Source organism: Mytilus californianus, unplaced genomic scaffold (genome assembly GCF_021869535.1).
Source record: "Mytilus californianus isolate M0D057914Y unplaced genomic scaffold, xbMytCali1.0.p SCAF_8, whole genome shotgun sequence".
NCBI classification, from domain to species: domain Eukaryota; kingdom Metazoa; phylum Mollusca; class Bivalvia; order Mytilida; family Mytilidae; genus Mytilus; species Mytilus californianus.
In genome coordinates this window covers 10,077,756-10,101,789 of record NW_026262734.1, presented here as the reverse complement: position 1 = coordinate 10,101,789, position 24,034 = coordinate 10,077,756, and the positions used below count along the sequence as shown (strand labels likewise).

Here is a 24,034-nt window from a genome sequence, read left to right as displayed (position 1 = left end):
CTGTAGTCAAAGAACTTAGAATTGGTTAAATGTTTTGAATTTATATTCAATTTTTTGCTATTGTGCAATACACTATGCTGTTGCGAATTGCCCCCCCCCCCCCCCCCCCAAAAAAAAAAATCCCCCCTTTTTTTTTTGCTTTTGTGCAATACACTATGCTGTTGTGAATTGACTCCCCCCCCCCCCCCCCCCCCAAAAAAAAAAAATCCCACCCCCCAACTTTTGTTTTTTACAAAAAAAAAGAATTTTTTGAAGAAATTTTCTTTTGAATTTCTGAAATCTGTAATGAGAAAAAAAATTGTTCCCCCCAATTTCTTTATAACCCCTCCCCAATTTTTCAACTCCCCCCCTTTTCCCCTTTTTCCAAAAAAAAAATCTTTCCCTCAAGATAGGGTCATTATCTCATTTCAATTTTCCAATGGAGTTTGCAATCATAATTAGCCATTTAAATACATCATAAAAGTCTTAAAATAGCAAATGACATATATAATCATGTCTAAAAATAATATATCTTTTACCAGCATTTTTATTAGTAACTTCTAAAAATAAATTGACAGCTAATCACCTCAAAACAATACAAAATTTCTTTATACATGTACATAATTTTAAAGCAGTGTAAGGGAGGTAGTCCAAATTTAACATTGTACTTATAAGTGATTGTCCATTAACAAGGAAACCCTTGTTTTTTCCCCCCTTTTTTGCCCCTAATTCCTAAACAGTTTGAGCCATTACCCCCCAAAGACAATTCTAACCATCCCTTTGTTGTATGGAAACGTACAATTTCAGAGAGATCCATACACTGTTCCACAAGTTATTGTCTGAAAACTAGAAAAATGCTTATTTGGGCCCCTTTTTTGGCCCCTTATTCCTAAACTGTTAGGACCATAACCCCCAAAATCAAACCCAACCTTCCATTTGCAGTTATAAACCTTGTGTTTAAATTTCATAGATTTCTATTAACTAATACTAAAGTTATTGTCCGTAAACCTAGTGTCTTCGGACGACGAAAATGACGACGTGATACCAATATACAACCGCAGTCGTATAAAAAGTTGTAACATAAATTGACAGTAGTTTATTTTATTGTTGTCAACTTGTGTAGAACATTTTTAAGTGTTTGATTGTGTATTGTCATTTTTTTAATTTTCTTTTCCATTTCATGCAGCAAGATTTAAAAAAAAAACTAACAAGTGGAAGTGTTGGCAGGGCCAACCAATGCTCCAAAAACTGCACACTGGATGGTCCCTAACATACCCTATAATATTGCTGAAAAATAAAAACAAAAGTCATAGTAATCTAAAAACCAAAACTTTACTAAAGTTTCTCCAGAGCCCTTATATACATGGAAACTTTATTGGGTACCTTTTCAAAATTTGGACAGGAATTTCCCTCTACCCTGGCTAACCAGCCAGGTTCGGAACGCCATATTCCAAATAATATTGCTGAAAAAAAAACTATTTCAAATGATTTCATCTAGAAACAAAGATTCAGGTTACACTAGAATTCGTACATGGCTGTTATGTGTTACAAATGCTTGCTCAAGAGCCTTGATATTTGGAAACCCCCTTTCAGGCCCCCAGTATTGGCCAGGGGTTCCCCTGACCCTGTCTTGTAGGTACATGCACAGTATATGAAAATTCTGAAAAATATGAAGCCATAGAAATGATCATAATTTATCCAGAAACAAGATTGGCACAAATTTCATCCCATTTATTTATCTGTCTATTTTTGTAACTGTTATATTGACCTTTGGTAATTGACCTCAAAATCAATAGGCTTTTCCCCTTTTGTATTATCTACTACCATGACTACTGTATGAGTTAGCTAAATATCCAAAAAGTGTACCTCAAGAAATCAACCAGAAACAACAAATTGCATCTCATAGTTATATATTTGCACTGAGTCTATATTTAGCCTCTGTGACTTTAATTTTTTTTACCTTATAGACCTGAAAATCTTCCATATTCCTATATCATCATTCTACATAACCTCGTGTAAATTCAACAAAGGAAAATCAAAGTTATCATCCAGTTACTAGTTTTCCCACTTTTGTTTAATTTTTAGTAACAGCAACCTTGACCTTTGACCGACCGATTTCAAAATCAGAAGGCTTCTTCCTCTTCCCCTTAGCTTCCTCCATCTGTTTAAGTTTCATTCCAATCCATCAAAGGATTTTCAAGTCAAAATCTGGATAGCAATTGTTTTTGAACCATGAACAGAAGGAAAAAACAGACTGACGGACAAAGACATAACTATATGTTTGGGAAATTTTCCTTGAGGAGCATAAAAATATTAATATTTAAATAACAGTTGATGTTGAAACCCTTAAAGAGATTAATGGTAGCCTGAGAAACAGAATATTTTTCTCTTACAATGTCATAAGGTCATAAGGTCATACTGTGGATTCATTGTCATTCATGGGTTACAAGCTTTCTTTGATTTCGTGGGTATAGGGAAACCACAAATTTAAATGTTATGAATTATAAATTGTCTATAGTCTTGTAAATGAAATCAAATATCCACAAAAATACAATTTTTACTCAATCCATGAAAACCAATAAATCCTCAGTATTTGTATGATATACTCACTTGGGACTAGAAAGAAGAATTCTGTGAGGCACAACTAAACTTTTATTTTCATCTGAAATATAGGATACAATCAATCAATAGTAGTTCACGGTACCTAATAAAAACTGGTATAAAATTATATCATACGGCAAATTTTGAAACTACTGCGAGCATTTCTAATTCTAATTTAAAATCATGTTCATAAATACCATTATCAATGACAACCCAAAAATGAGTTTTCATTAATGTGATAAAGTCATGTCGTCTCATTTTTCACAATTATTAAAACATCGCAATAATTTCTAAATTTACAAATACATTTACATATATACATGTATTTCATTCAGAACCAGCTTCATAAAGCAAAACTAAGGTTAATAAAATGCTTCGCTGGGCGCAGCTTGATACGACCGCAGAGGTCGAACCCTGAACAGTTGGGGCAAGTATGGACACAACATTCAAGCTTGATACAGCTCTGAATTTGGATTGTTATTAAATATTTGACACAGCATAGGTTTCTGACACAGAAAGAATGTGGTCTAAGAACTTCAATTTTTTTAATTTACCTATTATGGTCCAATGTCCAAAATCAAAATACATGGTTAGAATCAGCATATCAAAGAACCCCATATATTCAATTTTTGTTAAAATCAAACAAAGTTTAATTTTGGACCCCAACTTGGACAAACCTGAAAACTTGGCCCATAATCAAAAATCTAAACACATGTTTAGATTCAGCATATCAAAGTACCCGAAGAATTCAATTTTTGTTAAAATCAAACTAAGTTTAATTTTGGACCCTTTGGACCTTAATGTAGACAAATTTAAAAAACGGGACCCTAAATTAAAAATCTAAAAACACAGTTAGATTTGGCATATCAAAGAACCCCAATAATTCAATTTTTGATGAAATCAAACAAAGTTTAATTTTGGACCCTTTTGACCTCAATATGAACCAATTTGATAGCAGGCCCACAAATAAAAAATCTAAATACATGGTAAGATTCAGCATATCAAAGAACCCCATATATTCAATTTTTGTTGAAATGTAACAAAGTTTAATTTTGGACCCCAATTTGGACCATCTTGAAAACTGGGCCAAAAATCTAAAATCTAAATACATGTTTAGATTCAGCATATCAAAGAACCCCATATATTCAATTTTTGTTGAAATCAAACAAAGTTTAATTTTGGACCCCAACTTGGACCAACTTGAAAACTGGTCCCATAATCAAAAATCTAAACACATGTTTAGATTCAGCATATCAAAGAACCCCAAAAATTCAATTTTTGTTAAAATCAAACTAAGTTTAATTTTGGACCCTTTGGACCTTAATGTAGACCAATTTAAAAAACAGGACCCAAAATTAAAAATCTAAATACACGGTTAGATTTGGCATATCAAAGAACCCCAATAATTCAATTTTTGATGAAATCAAACAAAGTTTAATTTTGGACCCTTTTGACCTCAATATGAACCAATTTGATAGCGGGCCCACAAATAAAAAATCTAAATACATGGTAAGATTCAGCATATCAAAGAACCCCATATATTCAATTTTTGTTGAAATCAAACAAAGTTTAATTTTGGACCCCAATTTGGACCAACTTGAAAACTGGGCCAAAAATCTAAAATCTAAATACATGTTTAGATTCAGCATATCAAAGAACCCCATATATTCAATTTTTGTCGAAATCAAACAAAGTTTAATTTTGGACCCCAACTTGGACCAACTTGAAAACTGGGCCCATAATCAAAAATCTAAACTCATGTTTAGATTCAGCATATCAAAGAACCCTAAGAATTCAATTTTTGTTAAAATCAAACTAAGTTTAATTTTGGACCCTTTGGACCTTAATGTAGACAAATTTAAAAAACGGGACCCAAAATTAAAAATCTAAATACACGGTTAGATTCGGCATATCAAAGAACCCCAATAATTCAATTTTTGATGAAATCAAACAAAGTTTAATTTTGGACCCTTTGGACCTCAATGTGGACCAATTTAAAAACGGGGCCCAAAATCCAAAAACTTAATACACGGTTAGATTCAGCATATTAAAGAACCCCAAGAATTCAAGAATAAAACCCCATTGAAAATGATCAAGAAATAAGCAATTTATACGAAGTATCTTCTTTTGCACAATACTGTGCAATTGAATATTTCTTGCTATTGCGCAATACTGTACAATTGACAATTTCTTGCTATTGCGCAATATTGTGCTATTGGATATTTCTTGCTATTGCGCAATACTGTTAAATTGAAGATTTCTTGCTATTGCGCAATACTGTGCAATTGAAGATTTCTTGCTATTGTGCAATACTGTGCAATTGAAAATTTCTTGCTATTGCACAATACTTATTATATAATAATTTACACATCCTGTTTGGTGTGTATCTCCTACCATATCATTATTATTTGCTTTTAAATATAAATCAGAAATAACCAACTTAAAATGGAAAATTTTAAAAGAAAAAAAAAAGGAAAAAAAGAAAAAAAAAAAAAAAAAAATCCCCTCCCCCAATTTTTTGAACCCCCTTATGATTCATCACCCCCAAACTCAATCCCAGCCTTCCCTTTGTGGTATGGTACCTTGCAGTACAATTTCAGAGAGATCCATACACTTGAACACAAGTTATTGTCTGGAAACTAGAAAAATGCTTATTTTTGGCCCCTTTTTGGCCCCCAATTCCTAAACGTTTCGGGCAATTACCCCCAAACTCAATTCCAGCTTTCCCTTTGTGATATGGAACCTTGTTGTACAATTTCAGAAATATCCAAACACTTACACACAAGTTATTGTCATGAAACTAGAAAAATGCTTGTTTTTTGCCCCTTTTTTGGCCCCTAATTCCTAAAATTTTGAGGCAATTACCCCCAAAATCAATTACAGCCTTCCCTTTGTGATATGGAACCTTGTGGTACAATGTCAGAGAGATCCATACACTTACACACAAGTTATTGTCTGAAAGTTACAAAAATGCTTATTTTTGGCCCCTTTTTGGCCCCTAATTCCTTAACTGTTGGTACCATAACCCCCAAAATCAATCCCAACCTTCCTTTTGTGGTATTGAACCTTATGGTGAAATTTCATGGAGATCCATTCACTTAAACTAAAGTTAGAGTGCGAAAACCTATGTGTCTTCGGACGACGCCGGACGACGACGACGACGACGCCAACGTCATACCAATATACGACCAAAAAATTTTTAATTTTTGCGGTCGTATAACAAAAAATTTTTAATTTTTGCGGTCGTATAAAAAGCATACACTTTTATAACAGGTTTCTTCTACATTAAAATAGTACATGTAGTACCAACCTACAATATTTACACATTTAGATTAGCTCAGGGTTTACAAGTATTTGGTTTTGATGGAAAACAATAATTTCATGGAGAAAAAGTTTAAAACAATATCAATATTTTAGGAGTTATAATTTCCATGTACCGGTTTTATAGTTAGAGGTAACTCTGAAAGGCATAAAAGAGGGAAGGATATCAATCTAGTACATTCTTTATAACCAAAAGAATTTAGGTTTGTATAAATTCTGTAACTATCCATAAACTTCTTGTAGCATTCCAAAAGCTTTTGCCTATTGTGTTCTATCGTAACTGCCTTTTTTTTTAATATCTTGTATCCTCCATTTTACTTTCGGTGCCTGATATAGCTTTTATTTGCTCCCGGGGCATAAAACACCAATGTTCTATCAAACAAATAAAATATCTCTTCCTTTTTTAGCATACTTCAGAAATGTCTACCATTTACTCTGACTTTTCTTAATATTTAAATTCATGTTTTGCAGTTGTTTATTTCAAGTGTCCTTCCATACTAGAGTTGAGTCTTGTCACCTAGACAAAAAATTTCTCAACTTTCTATTTTCTTTCATCCACAAATTGCATCAGAAATGGGAAAACTCATAATAAAAAAATCGACCCAAAATGCAATAATTACTTTCTATAATATTCAATAAGAACAGTCATGTCCTATCACTAGGCTTAACATCAGAAGCAAACCATATATGACATGAGATACCATAATCTTGTCAGAACCAATGTTGTCAATAAAAGCTAAGCATTACTTAACAGATCAGACTCGAATGGATTTAGACATTTTTATTAAGTTATTGTTCATAAAATTTAAACACAGGAAAATCCCAGAGCAGAGATGAAGCACTTAGTTCTATAAATTTCTAATGGCTGTATAGATAATTAACAGAAGAATATTATGTCTTGATCTTCCTTTAGGAATCTAGAGTCCATACTTCAGATACAATACAAAACTGTGTGATGAAATCAAACCGACATGCTATAATATTTCCAAAAAGGACACAAACAGGGCTGATGCCATATTCTACAAGAATTTGGTATAAAAATAGTGCAAATCTATATGTCGAAGTAAAGTACAGACAGAGACTAAAATTTGCTTACAACATTTATTGCAAAATTCAGACTTTTTTACATGAGGCTTTTAACAAATATACTGTCTAGCTAAACAGCTAATGTTAATATCTTTGTATCAATAAATAACTTATTTAATAATCCATAATTTTATGAGTAACACTTGCTGCTGTATCATGTAACATTAAGTGACAAAAGTTTGATTTAAACTGTCCATAGTTTTTACTTATCTAAGTTTTCCAGATAGCAAAAGACATTAAATTTCCAATTTTATTCCAAATTATTCACTTTTATGGGTATGAAGTATAATGGTTGATTTCTAAAAGTGTTCATGGTAAAGGCAAAACAAGAATTAATGTATTACATTGAAAATAGTTTTCAGTTGCTGTGATAAAAAAATTCCCAGAAAGGAAACTAATTACCTAAAACCACAAAATGGTACCAACAATAATTAATGAAGGGACAGCACATTCTTATAGATTTATATATGTAATATATATATATATTAAACAAATTTGTTTTTCAAACAAAAAGAATTTATCGGAAATAGCTCCATGCAATCATGGCAATTGTGACTAAGAATTCCTGACTAAGTGCATGTGTTTCATGATGTTAACTATTTTTATTGTTTTCAGCTGGAAATAACAATGACAAAGATCGTGATCTGAAATTAAACATGAAAAGCCCCAATAAACCAGTACACTAATTAAATCTAAATACTGTTATCAACATCTATACACATCAGTAGTCACAGACAATCATTTTCTAATGCCGTTAATTAACCCAACTAGTAAAACATGCCGGATTAATAATCAATCACAATCAGATACAGTCATGACAGTGATAACTTTTTGTTATCTGGTTTTTCTTTCTGTTAAAACGTCCCATAAAATGTGAATTTCTGTCAAGAAAATGGAAACTGGATTCAAATGGTATTTCTTAATTACTATATAATTCTGGAATACAAATTTGATTTATTTTGTTAGGATTACATGAAAGTTTGATAGGAATGAAGATCATATGGAAATGGAACTTTCAATCAAATGTCTAGGATTATACAAAAGTTCAGATCATAGAGGCTGAAAAGTCATTCTGAGAGTATTGCTATTACAATACTTGTCCCTATCATATATGCCTATCGCTACAATATTTGAAGATTAGCATTCAATCTTGAAAATTAAAAAAAAAAAACTAAACTAGAGGCTCTCAAGAGTCTGTGTCTCTCACCTGACTCTACTCAGGTAAAAACAGATAAAAATCATAACAGATACCCAAATAATGATTGAGGCCATATTTGGTTTAATATTGGCCCCATAGTTTAATAAAAAATCCTGGTTGCCATTTTGAACAGCAAATCGGCAAAAAAAGTAGCAACACTTCATCAGCACCTCGTAAGGAACATTCATGCTATGTTTGATTTCATTCCATTCAGTGGTTCTTTAAAAGAAGACATTTGTATGTATTTCCCATAGGTCCTATGTTAAACTAAGTCCCCCGCTGGCGGCCATCTTGGATGATGGATCGGCTTCAAAGTAACAACACTTGGTCAGCACCTCATAAGGAACATTCATGCCATGTTTGGTTCCATTCCATTCAGTGGTTCTCTAAAAGAAGACATTTAAATGTATTGTCAATTGGGTGCTATGTTAAACGAAGTCCCCCGCTGACAGCCATCTTGGATGATGGATTGGCGTCAAAGTAACAACACTTGGTCAGCACCTCATAAGGAACATTCATGCCATGTTTGGTTCCATTCCAATCAGTGGTTCTCTAAAAGAAGACATTTGTATGTATTTCCCTTAGGGTCCTATGTTAAACTAAGTCCCCTGCTGGCGGCCATCTTGGATGATGGATCTGCTTCAAAGTAACAACACTTAGTCAGCACCTCGTAAGAAACATTCATGCTATGTTTGATTTCATTCCATTCAGTGGTTCTTTAAAAGAAGACATTTGTATGTATTTCCCATAGGTCCTATGTTAAACTAAGTCCCCCGCTGGCGGCCATCCTGGATGATGGATCGGCTTCAAAGTAACAACACTTGGTCAGCACCTCATAAGGAACATTCATGCCATGTTTGGTTCCATTCCATTCAGTGGTTCTCTAGAAGAAGTTCAAAATGTAAAAAGTTAACGACGACGACTGAAGGAGCAGAGCTAAATAACCTTCATGAAAATGAAAAATGCTAATGCTTATTAAACTGCATACCAAATACCATTCACTTATCATAAGTGGTTCCCTTTAAACTAACCTAAACGCTAACTTTAAACTTGTACACAATATAAAATTTCAAAGACAATGAACAATGATGAGGGGTGGGGCCATATAATCTCCATGGAAATGAGATTTGCAAATGCAAATACATCTGCACACCAAATATCATTGACTTCATATTAGTGGTTCATCTTAAACTGATCTAATCACAAACTTTATTATGTAAACTCTGCAAATCATTCAAAGTCATTAGGCCATGACTGAGGGGGTGGGGCCAAATAATCTCCAAGGAAATGAGATGTGCCATGACTATACAACTGCATACCAAATATCACTGACCTACCACTAGTTGTTACCATAAATTGACCTAATCACAAACTAATATATTGTCGACACTGCTGCAGCCGGACACAGAAAGCGTAAGTCTCGCTTTTCTGACTTCGTGACAAGATAAAAATATTGAAAATAAATGTAGAAAAACTGAAATGTGATAGACAGTTTGGTGAGAGCAAAATTACACACAATTCTGCCTTTTAAACAAGGGATTAGTAGAACTTCCTTTCTTTGCTTTTAGCAAAACAAGAGTGCACACGCTGAAATGTCTCGCCTTCTTTACTAACCATTGATTTTATGTTGAGAGTTCTAAATACAAAGCTTTACTACAAGTAACACATAAACTTAACATGATCCAAGAAAATGAGGTCAAGATCAGATAAACTAAATGAGAAATACATGTACACCTTACAATCATTCAATAAACCAAACATAGTTGACCTATTGCTTATTGTTTCTAAGAAACAGTCTTAAACAAGAAAACATAACATTGACCAATGAACCATGAAAATGAGGTCAAGGTCAGATGAACCATGCCAGACAGACATGGCCACCTTACAATCAATTTAGGCATTAAATATAGTTGACCTATTGCTTATAGTATCTAAGAAACAAACTTAACCATGAAAACTTAACATTGACCAATGAACCATGAAAATGAGGTCAAGGTCAGATGATACCTGCCAGACAGACATATACACCTTACAATCCTTCCATACATCAAATATAGTTGATCTATTGCTTATAGTTGAAGAAAAACTTAACACTGAGAAATGAACCGTGAAAATGAGGTCAAGGTCAAATAAAACCTGTGAGACTGACATGTACATCATAAAATATTTCCATACACCATTTATAGTAGACCTATTGCATACAATATTATAAAAAAAGACCAAAACTCAAAAACTTAACTTTGACCACTGAACCATGAAAATGAGGTCAAGGTCAGATGACATCTACCAGTTGGACATGTACACCTTACAATCATTCCATATACCAAATATAGTAGACCTACTGCTTATAGTATCTGATATATGGACTTGACCACGAAAACTTAACCTTGTTCACTGATCCATGAAATGAGGTCGAGGTCAAATGAAAATTGTCTGACGGGCATGAGGACCTTGCAAGGTACGCACATACTAAATATAGTTATCCTATTACCCATAATAAGAAAGAAATTAACATTACAAAAAATGTTGACTTTTTTTTCAAGTAGTCACTGAACCATGAAAATGAGGTCAAGGACAATGGACATATGACAGACGGAAACTTCGTAACATAAGGCATCTATATACAAAGTATGAAGCATCCAGGTCTTCTAGCTTCTAAAATATAAAGCTTTTAAGAAGTTAGCTAACGCCGCCGCCGGATCACTATCCCTATGTCGAGATTTCTGCGACAAAAGTCGCAGGCTCGACAAAAATGGCAAGGCGTGGAATATCTACTACTAATTTTGCAGTGATTTGGATTTTTAATCTCAAAGATCCACCAAAAAATATATCCTTTATTGGATCTTATTGGGTAAGGATCCTATCATCTTTTTATGGAATATCATCATTCAAGTTTTTCTATCTTACTTAATAATTCACAATGTGTCCATTTACAATATATTGTCAATTACTTTGACTTTTGGTTGCTTAAATCTATACCTTATTGAAAAAAATATTTTAAGTTTTGAAGTTCCTAATAGAACTGGACCTTATCTATTAAACTCCTGAGTCACTTATGGGTAACATAAAAGTGTAGAGATTTAATTCTTCCATGCACTTTTTTATTTTACAAGATGTGAGTACTGTTCATATATTATTCATTTTTGGTTTACTACTGCCTTGAATAAAAGACATGCATGTAAAAAATAAGAGTGCACACACTGAAATGTCTCGCCTGCTTTACTGACCATTTTTATTTTATGTTGAAAGTCTTAAGGGTTTTCTTAGTCTTACAAGTATCACATAAACTTAACATTTTTAAATATCCACGACAATGAGGTTAAGGTCAGATAAATCCTGTCAAACAGACATGCTCACCTTAAAATTATTCCATACACCAAATATAGTTGACCTATTGCTTATGGTAACTGAAAAAGAACAAAACACAAAAACTTAACATTAACCAATGAACCATGAAAATGAGGTCAAGGTAAGATTATACCTGCCAAGCAGACATGTACACCTTACAATCATTCCATACACCAAATATAGTTGACCTAATGCTTATAGTATTTGAAACACACCAAAAAACAAACATCTTAAAATTGACCAATGAACCATGAAAATGAGGTCATGGTCATATGATACCTGCCAGATAGACATGTACACCTTACAATCATTCCATACACCAAATTCAGTTGACCTATTGCATTGTTGACCTATTGCTTATAGTACATGAAAAAAGACCAAAACACAAAACTTAACATTGACCAGTGAACCATGAAAATGAGGTCAAGACCAGATGAAACCTGCCAGACTAACATGTACCATATAATCATTCCATAACCACATAGAGTTGACCTACTCAGTACTGCTTATTGTATCTGAGAAACGGACCAAATAGGGCATCATTAACCTTGATCACTCGTCCATAAAATGAGGTTCAGGTCAGTTGAACTATGTCTGACAAACATGTTGCAAGGAACCCATGTACCAAATATAGTTATGCTATTACTTATAATAAGTGAAAAATTCACATGACAAAAAAGACAATAGACAATAGACATATGACAGATGGAAACTTCATATCATAAGGTATCTGCATACAAAGCATCCAGGTCTTCACATCCTGAAATATAAAGCTTTATACAAATAGTTTACACTGCTGCCGCCTGATTGTAATACCTATGTCTCGCATACTGCGACTGGCAAAACAAAAATTGTAACTTTACTTTTTATGAGGCTCAACTTAACAAACTATTTGTTTGGTTTGTACAAGTAGATGCTTTGATTTTAAAATGTTAAGCAAAAGTAAAAAGTTGGACAATGAGCTACTGACTACTAATGATTCCTCACTATAAGTATTCAATTAACAGGTTGATGATGAGCTATGGATGTGAAAACCCTTCATACAGTATACACTCATATGAAACTTTATAACAAATTTCAGGAAGTTTTGATTCCTAGTTTCTGAGAAAAATGCGATGAAATTTTATACATGGACATTATGTCTAAGAGGTAAATAGGAAGTTGATGAGTAATGGGCAATGAATGTGGAAGCATATAACAATGTTTATAATGCTTTAGTTACATAAAGCTTGATACCAAATTTCAGGAGACTGGTTTGTAGTTCCGGTGAAAAATGGGAAAAATTACATTGGACAAATAAAATGCTTACTTTATCACAAAAGGATAAATAATTTAGGTATAAGTATTAGTGGCTATGCTACAGGCTCTGTAAATACTACAGTAATGTCATGCATATAACCATAACCACAAAATACCATAGCAACGACCCCATACACGATAGCATGGAGTTTCTTCTTCATCTCTGTCATCTAAAGAAAAATTATCTATTGAATTACCTCCCTTGGTAGGAAAAAAACGTATATATTAGTCAATTGCCTAAGAAATTAATTCACCAATAGAAGACAAACTGTTACTGCATCTTAATATAGGGTAAATATTTTACTACTCTGTTGAAGTTGCCAGTCAATTCATCAACAAACCCTGGTATAAAACTTTTTCACAAGTATAAATTAGATTTTGTAACATATTTTCAAAAGTTTAATGAGTACTCCAGTATGTCAAAGTAACGGCCATATAACCAATAAGCTTTGAACTTCTTGAGAGAATTGAAATAAAACATGTGTTTTGGAAAACTAGTTCTACCATTGGAAGAGAAAAGAACTGGTCACTATCTCATCTACATTTTATATATAATCAGCATGTTTTGAATGTCAATGAGCAGGCCAAAGATTTTCTTCATCTTATGTTTCGCTTTATATGTACATGATATATATGTACTTCAATTTGATTACCTTTAAAACAATCATAAATCAAAACTTGTGGCTTAAATCTGAGTTTCTCAGTATTACAATAGCTCTATAATGCTAAACCCTACGGCTTAATTAGCTTTTTTTTCTAATTTCTATCTTATCTCAATAATTTTGTTTTGCTCTAATTAAATTTCATGACTTATGATAAATATTTATTCATGACAAATAGAACATTATCTAAGAATTTCAATATAACTTGAATAGTCTGTCAGAATTAGCTGTTTTCAGAATCTGAAGGATTATGGGTAATCTTAGATGCTATTAACAAATCACATTGTTGTGGTATTGACTTAATTTTGAAAATAAAATCCAGAATGTATTGGTATCTTAAACAGGGAGTATCCCAGATGGAATTATAAATAACAGCCACTAATCCATCAATATGCATGCTATGAATTAATTCAATTCAATTTGTAATTATGAAATATGGCATTTATACATGCTTGCCTGTCGCAGAATCGTTATATAAAATGAATGATATATAATACATCATGAATTAAATGTTCAAGAATCCACAGATTTGTTGAAATGTGAAAATAAAACATATTTACACTGTCACAAAAGTACAATCTATAATAGCATTCGAGGTACTGTTTATATTAAACAAATGGAAATGTGGCCATGGGACACAGATGATGCCCCGCTTGCATATAACGTTACAAAGGGGCATAACTCGAGAACGGTAAAAGTGATGCCACCCAAATTCGAACTTGATCTGTGTTTTGTGGTAATAAGCATTAAGCGTAAGTTTCAGAACATTTGGTTGAGACAAACTAAAGTTAGAGAATGGAAACCAATTTCGGGATGTAGGTACGGACAGACATGGGTAACACTTAATGCCCCCTCCAGTGACAGGTAAATAGTCTATCAGCAAATATTAATGAGGTAATTTATCATCCATCATTATTTTCCAATAGCTGTGATCACAATATCTTCCCATTTATCTAAGTATAAAAGATGACTTGTAGCAAGGTTGACTGGGTGTCAAATCATATAATAAGCAATGTTATCAATTTGACAGAATATAGCAGCTATAAAAAATCTATTACATGATAAATTGTGCTAATGAGATTCACCAGAAATCTGAGAGCTCATTCGTGATTGACATTCAATCTTAAAAGGTGTTACATCAAAACCTAGAATCAATAGAAAGAGATAGTTTATTTATAAATAATTCATAACCTTACCTAAACCACATCGTATTGGGAACCTTCGACTACATTCCTGAAAAATATAAAACAAATACTGGTATATCACAGTATATTCTCTCCTGAGACTTTGTCTTGTGTATATTTTGAATTCGTGAGTCAGAGTTTGTATACTATTTCATACCACATATTCTTACAATACTAATTATAGTATACATGTACATGTATTGTACTGTTAATTCATAAAACTCTGTCTGAAATGCAGCATAAAATCTAAAGTGTGAGCTCTATTTTTGCAAAATCTAATATATTTTTGCAATAAAAAAAAACACTTCAAAAATTCTTTAATTTACAGTATATTAGTTGTTTTTTCCTTAACAAACCTGTGGCATTTTTGTATAGCTTCTTCCATGCAGTACTTAAATATACATTCAGTTTACTTATCTTTAATTACTGGACTCTGGAAAGTACATTGTTTTACAATGAAACTGCAACAACTTCATGTACTCATTACACAACTAAAGCCTACATATCACATGAACAATTACAGAGAAACCCCTGAAACCATTCAAATTACATGGTTCACCCCATGTTCTATCATTTACGTTTACTGTCTAGTTCATGTTATTGGTAGATCTTTGAGAACATTTTGAAACTTGATCAATTTAGCATGTTCATATTCTAAAGGGCACTTTTGGAAGAGATTTTTTAAAAAAAATTACTAACAGGATGACTGATGCCAAGAAGTGGCAACAGCTCACACAGCACTTTTGTGCCTTAGAAATAAAAAATCCTTGAGAACACTTAAAATTCAATATTTCTAACACATTCTATCAGCAGCATTGTTCATATCTATAAATTTTAGTTTAGAATTTTCCAAATTCACTTTTCTAGGCAAAATTTTGCTTAAACTACTGATTTCCAGAAAGATTCCATAATTAAATGACCTTACAAAACTAGTAATTGAATAATACAAGTCTTTATCTAATGGTTACTTAACATAACACTAATAGACTCTCAATTTCTCAGCTAATCATTCCCTGTGTACTTTTATTCCAACTAAATCTAATTAAATGTGTTTAAAGAATTATAATTAACCACTGATATAATTTAAACAAATTAATCAATTTATCAATACCCATTATGAAGTGAAAGGAAGAAACTTCTGTATACACACCATGTTTAAAGACTCTTCAATTTGTCAACACATTTATTTACTCACCAAACTGAATATTTAGTCCTTATTTTCAATAATTAAAATCGAATTTCAATACAATATCAACCATAAAAAATCTTTTAATATTTATATTTCACATTTTTGTATGAACAGAAATATGATTCTTTAATTATCTTTAGTTACCACCATTTCTTAGAACCAATTGGTTTTGCAGGTTTTATCATTTTTACAATTCCTTCATAATGTACTTATAAAAATATCAAACATTTTTTCTGTGACTTGACAATATCATTTATCTCTTGTTATTAAAGTCCAGTAAAATATCTTGACTCCATTGCAGTTTTTTCATTAACATGTATTGTCAAATAGTCAGAAACAAACAACTGCCAACAGTCAAAACATATACGTTTCACAAGGAAAATGACACTTAAAAAATTTTGTGCATCCAAAAAGCTTTTCTGAATTACCATCATCAGGAACGCTCAAAACTAAACATTTGAAAGCCAAAGATGTGTAAATGTGTAGACACCTGAAGAGCTATATGCCTAAAATGACCTAAAAAGAATAGCCAAATTCAGATACAGTCAACTTTACCTGAGGGAGTTGGAACCTTAGCTTCTTAATAATTTCTGAATTTATCAACAGCAAATTTTATGTTACATGTATAAATAATGTCAGTAGGAAAGCATTGATTACTGAGCTGATGATACTCTCGGGACTAACAGATCCACCAGTAATGGTATCGACCTAGTGCTAATAGTACAAATGCAAGAAAAAGCCATTCTAACAATCCTATCAGATTTTGTATCCATTGCCAACATCACTATCATTGCTAAATTTTATTTACTTATAGTAATAAATTCAGGAAGTTATTTTTGATCTGCTATAACACATATAAAACTGGAACGTTATAGCTTTTACAATAGGAAGAGTGAAGCTCTTATAGCTAAGTCACAGTTATTGGATTGATTGTCTTTTGAAGTTTTTATTTTGTAGTGAACCAAGTTACTGGACATATGGTCAAGTAAAGAAGTATCCTTACTGTCCTAAACAGAGAACATTGGACTTTATTCTGTCAATGTGTGGCACACCTAAAAATGGCTAAAAGACTTAAAACCTGTTTTTTAAAGTGTCATGTAATCTGTTTTTTTTGGGGGGTAAACATCATATTCATTCACAGCCATCTTATTTTTACAGACTGTATTGGGAACATTTTGGCCTAGGAAATTAAAACTGTAATTTCAGAAATTTTTGCAATATTTTTATTACTGAGAAAATTGCAACTAGATAGGTTTTGCAAAATTTAATCTCACATTTAGGCCATTGTAATAATTTCAAAGATTTATGAACAAAACGTTCCTGATTTTACTGTTCTCACATGACAAAAAACAAATCAACTTTTTTTTTATATACAAATTAATACAAAATGTACGAACAGTATCTAATTTATGAATAAAAAGATGTTCGAGTATACATCATTCAGCCTGCAGCAACCCAAAGAAATGTAAAAGTAAATGAACCTCATTCTTAGAAAATAAGATGGTGTAAAAAAATAACAGATTTGTCATGTATGCAATGTATAAATATGCAGATAACTGTGTATCAAATCAACAAATTTACGACAAGCCTCCTACTGTTCATAATAATTCAGAGAATTTAAAGGTAAAATAACCTGAGATACAATTTCTAACAAATGATTCTTCAGACGATGCGGTATGATTGCCAATGAGACAACTAAAGATTTGGGGTATACATCAACGAACAAACAATACAAATAAACCCCAAAAGTAATCTATAAGTATTTACTATTGTAAACAGTTGCCTATAATTGCTAACATCCACTTCATTTGAGCTTTGGTGGATGGTTGTCTCATTGGCAATCATACCACATCTCTTTATTCATGTTATTTTTATAAGAACAAATAGTGAATAAATCAAATATCTTTAGTTGTATTATTTTATTTTTCTTTACCAATTCATGATCAAATAATATATATATGATGAAAGATCATAACAAAGCATTTTGCCTAACAGCCCTCATATGTATCATCCCTTGACCAATATTGAACATTGGCTAATTGCTGAAGCTCATGGTCAAATAAGGAAGTCTCAGGATGATATAGGGGACAATATTGAAAATTGCTGTGTTATAATCTATAAATATCTGATGTATAAACAAGAATGTGTCCATGGTACACGGATGCACCACTCGCACTAGCATTTTCTGTGTTCAGTGGACCGTGAAATTGGGGTCAAAACTCTAATTTGGCATTAAAATTAGAAAGATCATATCATAGGGAACATGTGTACTAAGTTTCAAGTTGATTGGACTTCAACTTCATCAAAAACTACCTTGACCAAAAACTTTAACCTGAAGCGGGACAGACGGACGAACGAACGAAGGAACAGACGCACAGACCGAAAAACATAATGCCCCTCTTCTATCATAGGTGGGGCATAAAAATGACCTATTCATTTTTATTTTGAATAAACATGTTAGAATGTCTTGATTAGATTTTCTGTATTAATCAACTTGTTTAGTTTTGTCTTCTTGAGTTGTTGGATTACAGTCTCATTATTAGTATTTTTTCCAATTTTTATTCTTCAATTTTATGTTAAATTTACAGAAATTTGACATTAACATTATAACAATAGCTGATCATGGTTGATGTATATAGCTATTCCTCATACATGTTTAACTCATTGCATGTTATACAGTAAAGAAAGAATTTAAAGATCAAATAATTTGCTGTACCAATGTGGTGTCAGTAGTAAACCCATCAGAAGGCTGAATCAATATACAAAGAATAGCTACATTTTTATTGTTTGACTTCAGAAGTTTCAGCAAGATGTTCCAACACAAAAGAAAAAAAATATAACATGGTATAATAAGATTATCATACAAACAAATGATATATTTCATCTATTGATTATTGCTCTTCTTTCTTTTAATGTGCTTATTATCAACAGAGTCATAACATTACTAAGTGAAAAATGTCCAGTTTTGAATTACAACAGTTTAATCCCTAACAAGAGCTTAAAATTTTTGTTACATTTAATATATATATGTCAATTCAAATGTTAATAGGAAAAAAATATTATTTTATTATTGATTAATTGTACAAGCTAATTTTTTAAATTCTCAACAGTCATGACAGTTGTCAACTAGGCCCCTAGACAGGATCTCGCTGAGGGGGGTTATTTGAGATCATGTAGTTCTGACTTACATAGTCAAACTTTAATTTGAATCTCAACTTTTAAATATTAATAGGAATTTTGTGTGTTTTCAGAAATGTGGAGGGGTGTCCAAACATAGTATACAAATAAAGCAAATATTAATTTGTCTTAACTGTTATTTGAACAATACAATGCAATAGTTGGATTGAAAGATAACATCTTTTTACATCAAAATTTGTCAGATAGTAACCAAATCTATTTCTTTTTCAGAAGCATAATATTACACTTATAATGTACTTGTACCACCTCCTAATCTAGACTGACACTGAGGTTGTGAGTTTGAACCCCTCACATGGCAGGTGCATTCAACTCCAATCTGAATTGACTAGGATTGTCAGTTTTCCTGTCAAGGTCAATGGTTCTGTCCAGGCAATCTGGCTTCCTCCACCAATAAAAATTGACCTCCACAAAATAGCTGACAGTGCTGAAAGTGGAATTAAACACCAACAATCAATCAATCAGTCTTAATTTAGAAACTAATCATCCACAGTATACTGTTCCATCTTGTTTAGTCCTAACTGAGATTTTACTCCTCCTCTAGGTGATAAAGATAACAACTCACCACTGTCACATGACTGTATATGAGTATTTAGATTTTCTGTTACATAATTTACAAACCTGTAAAGTATGTTGAACCTCTTGCAAAACTTTATGAACCTGATCTTCTAGTATCCATTTCAGCTCTTTCCTCTATAAATAAATAAATACACAAATGTAGTACAATTTAAAGTAAAGAATAACTCTTGTTTTTTGCTTGGAGTGAATATTTCATATAAATATGAAAATAATGGCAGGAGATGTAGTATGATTGCCAATGAGACAACTATCCACCAAAGTTCAAATGAAGTGGATGTACGCAATTATAGGCAACTGTACGGCCTTCAACAATTAGAAAACCCATACCACATAATCAGCTATAAAACCCCATGAAAACCCAGACATGAAAAATGTGAAACAATTACATTGAGAAAACTAAGGGTCTAACTTATAACAAAAATTTTTACAAAAAAGAAATATGACAGACATGAACTAAGCCTTTTAAATGTAAAAAAAAACCTCCTTGGTTTCATGAAATCTTTCAAATAATGAAGTAATGGATATTTTGAGATTAGTTTTTACTGGTTTCATCAAAAATTGACAGTCAGTATATATGATAATAAGAATAATGTTGTGTTTATCATTGACAATCCAAATAGCAGTAGCCTCAGTTAAAGACAAAGTGCACTCCCCTTTGAGTGTGGCACTTTGTCATCAACCTTTGACTCTATTTATTTTCACAAAGCTACATGTATACATACAAAAATTCACATTAGATATTTTCCTGAACTGATATAACTACAAGTCTATTAAGCGTTAAGTGATGCATGATATGTATTGCGAAAATATATATTGAACATGAACATGATGAATAAATAATTTATCGATTTACACTAACTAAAAGTATGCACATAGACTAAACGATGAACACTTAATATCATGACATAAAAAGTGTTCACTGAAGATAAATAAAAATATTATCTGAGAAAAGTCTTTGCTGTTTGTACCATCTGTATGGGTTGAAACTACTTCCACGGTAAACTAAAGGTCCAAGCTAGCCCAGATAAAAGAGGAGGGAAGTAATTTTTTATTCTAAATATAAATAAGAAGATGTGGTATGAGAGCCAATGAGACAACTATCCATCCAAGTCACAATGTGTAAAAAGTAAACAATGATAGGTCAAAGTACGGCCTTCAACACGGAGCCTTGGCTCACACCGAACAGCAAGCTATAAAGGGCCCCAAATAAACTGGTGAAAAACAATTCAAACAGGAAAACCAACGGTCTAATCTTTATAAAAAACAAGAAACGAGAAACACTTATGAACCACACCAACAAACGACAACCACTGAACAACAGGCTCCTGACTTAGGACAGGTGCATAAAAATGCAGAGGGTTTAAACATTTTAACAAGGACCAACCTTCACCCTAACCTGAAACATGGTATAACATTACAACATAAAAAGACACACAATAAAATATCAATTGCTAATTTACTAATTGACTGTAAATTAACTATGCGTAAATATCTGTTTTTTGATTGTATTGTAATTTGTATGTGAGGGCCTCAGGGAAGATTAGTTTATTGTAACTAACTGAGTTTACCCTCTTTAAATAAAGAATTTATTATTATTATTATTATTATAATTGAAATGGCTTAACTCGATCAAAAAGACAATACACAAAAACAAGTAAATATACACTGAACGAATAAGTTTGATCTATGACATAATATAAATAAAAAAGATGTTTCAATGTCAAAAAGACAACTGTAACCTAGGGACAATATGGCGTTAAATAAGTAACGTACACAGGTAAATTTGTTAAATATAATCATTTTGTTGTTAGTACAGAAACATTTACAAAATAAATTTGTCATTCATAGTACATGTAGTATGACATAGGGTTATTACAGAAAATAACTTGCGTGTGTTATTATAGATACTTTCATGAGTTGTCTACTCTTTATTCCTTAAATTTTCTAAATCTGTAATAACATATGTTTGTTATTTGTAAAATAAATCAAAAATATTTTAATTTATAGTGGGCTCTATATAGGGAACTCTAGAGACTTTGCGCAGAAACTAAATGCATAGCCTTGATAACTAATTTTTTAATTAAATTAATACATTTTTGATTAACCATGGTAAATCAATGAGACGAGGCTTTTAAGGGATAAACTAAGCTGTAATCACAAGGCTTAGTTATTAAAGGAATGTAACTTATTATATGAGACACTTGGGAATTACTGGGAAGCTTGCGCAGAACCTCATTACATGCTCTGGTCATTATTTCTTACAATAAATTAAAATACATTGTAATTAAGCATGATTTATGTCTGAGCAAATGCTTTGGAGTGATATAGAGAAGCTGTGATAACACACTTTAGTTATTCCAGGCGAATTTTTTCTGTAATAACATAGGTGTACTATGCAAGATTGGCAAACTATGAACTGTTATAAATATCTTTCTATAGTTAAGTATACATAAAGACAATAGTAATATCAATAGAACTTGTATACATTTTAACTAAACTAATGATGTATATTGTCCCTTTAAAACATGTAACATACATATGTTATCACAGTTCTTTGATTGTTTTAGTCCACAATAACAAATGTATGTTATTTTTCTGTAATAACCCTATAGAGTTATATCCCTGACTGGACTGTATGAGTACAGAAGTGAAATTTTTTTTTGTCATACTAAATACTTATCAAAGGTGGTACATATTAAAAATAGTAAGATGAGATATAACACAAAATAAGTAAACATTAATACATTGTAATAACAGAAATGCATTACACAAATTGTGTCAATCATAAATTTACTTTTTTTTTGGTGCAAATGATACTTTGTATTCTGAAAACTAGTAGTGCAAACATAGCATTGGCTCAACTGACATGACTGAGTTGTGGCCCAAAGGACTAATTTTTGGCGCAATGGATTTCTCTCATTCCCAATAAATCAATAAATTTAAAAACAAATATTTTAAGCTCATTTCTTATCCAATTTTCATAAAAATTTTCATTTCTTATACTAATAATCAAAACTGTATTTGCAGTTTTTTATGTCATCAATATCAGTCATGGTTGCAAAGGCTTTAAGCAAACCCCTAACATTATGATACGTGAAAAAACATCAACATGTGTACTTGAAGTATATAATAAAGTGTATATGATATATGGCTTTTTCAATATCACACAGCACATCAACCCTTCATCAATATAATCCCTCAAGCTGAGCTCTTAGGATAACATTGGTGTCTCGGGTTGATATGAATGTGATATATTGAGAAAGCCATATGATATTCTCTGATGTGATGTTAAAAAAAAATCACATCAATGATCAAGTAAGTATCATGAAATCTTCAAAACTACAACATTTAATAACATGTATACGGAAAACCATGAAAATTACCATTAAACATGTTAAAAGGTCAAAAATATCTATGTGTTTTATAAAATTTAGATTTCATGAGAATGGGTTAAGCAAAGATTTTTTCCAATTATAAAAAATGTATATATAAGTACTTTTCGGTAAAGAAATGAGTTGCATCAAATTGTACCAAATAAAAGGCAAAGTATTAAAAATACATGTACATGAAATATCATCATGAATATTATCAATACACATCCAGTTAAAGTGATACATCCACATGCCGAACATCATAAGTGTAAATCAAAAAAAAAATAAAAAAAGTTCTAGTCAGCATCGTGTGCATAAACCTGGATATCCATTAATCCCTTTCACTAGAAGTATAATTTCAAGTGTTCAATTATTTGTTTATATAACAAAGGATGTTTTTGATATGACATACATCTTTATCATGAAATATAATATGTATCTCATCTGACAATTAATACGAAATCATGAAATAAGAGTAAGTTATGTGTAAATTGTATACTGGGTAATTGTATTATATGTCTCTAGTTAACACAGGCACTTGTTTCTATCAATGGGAAGGTTGACTATCCATATAGAAGCTTCTGTTATATATGGTTAGTCTACATTCCCATTGATAGAAACAAGTGCCAGATAACAAATTTTGCATATATTACATATATGTACTATTAATATTCCGGAAATTTCTTTCGTCCGTTAGGTCTGATAATTTTTTTTACATGATGTTAACTGAACAGACATACAGGACAAATGAAATTACAACCCAGCAACATTTTATTTATTTCTTAAGCTTAAGTACATACTGCAAAAAATAAATAAAAAATGCAGTTTAAATAGTTAAAACTCATAATAAATGTAATTTTGTAGTATATATATTTTCAATGCTTGGAATTTACCTCTCAAACGAGGGATGCTCACTCAATTGAGGGGTATCCCTAATCTGAGTGTGTTCCCATACCTAAAATTGAGAATGGAAATGGGGAATGTGTCAAAGAGACAACAACCCGACCATAGAACAGACAACA

At 31.8% G+C, this 24,034-nt stretch overlaps 1 protein-coding gene across 2 annotated transcripts in view; it reads right to left on the bottom strand.

Moving 5' to 3' along the window:
* LOC127712711 (protein rogdi-like) overlaps positions 1–24,034 on the bottom strand; it is a 35,921-nt gene that overhangs the window by 10,737 nt on the left and 1,150 nt on the right. Inside the window, exons 2-5 of one of the 2 annotated variants that reach the window (XM_052219313.1) lie at positions 19,684–19,755; positions 14,691–14,727; positions 2,590–2,641; positions 1,189–1,266 (exon numbers count right to left, since the gene is read on the bottom strand). In XM_052219313.1, coding sequence (XP_052075273.1) covers positions 1,189–1,266; positions 2,590–2,641; positions 14,691–14,727; positions 19,684–19,755 — 239 coding nt within the window. The remainder of the gene's footprint in view (positions 1–1,188; positions 1,267–2,589; positions 2,642–14,690; positions 14,728–19,683; positions 19,756–24,034) is intronic. The other variant, XM_052219314.1, reaches the window with a different exon arrangement.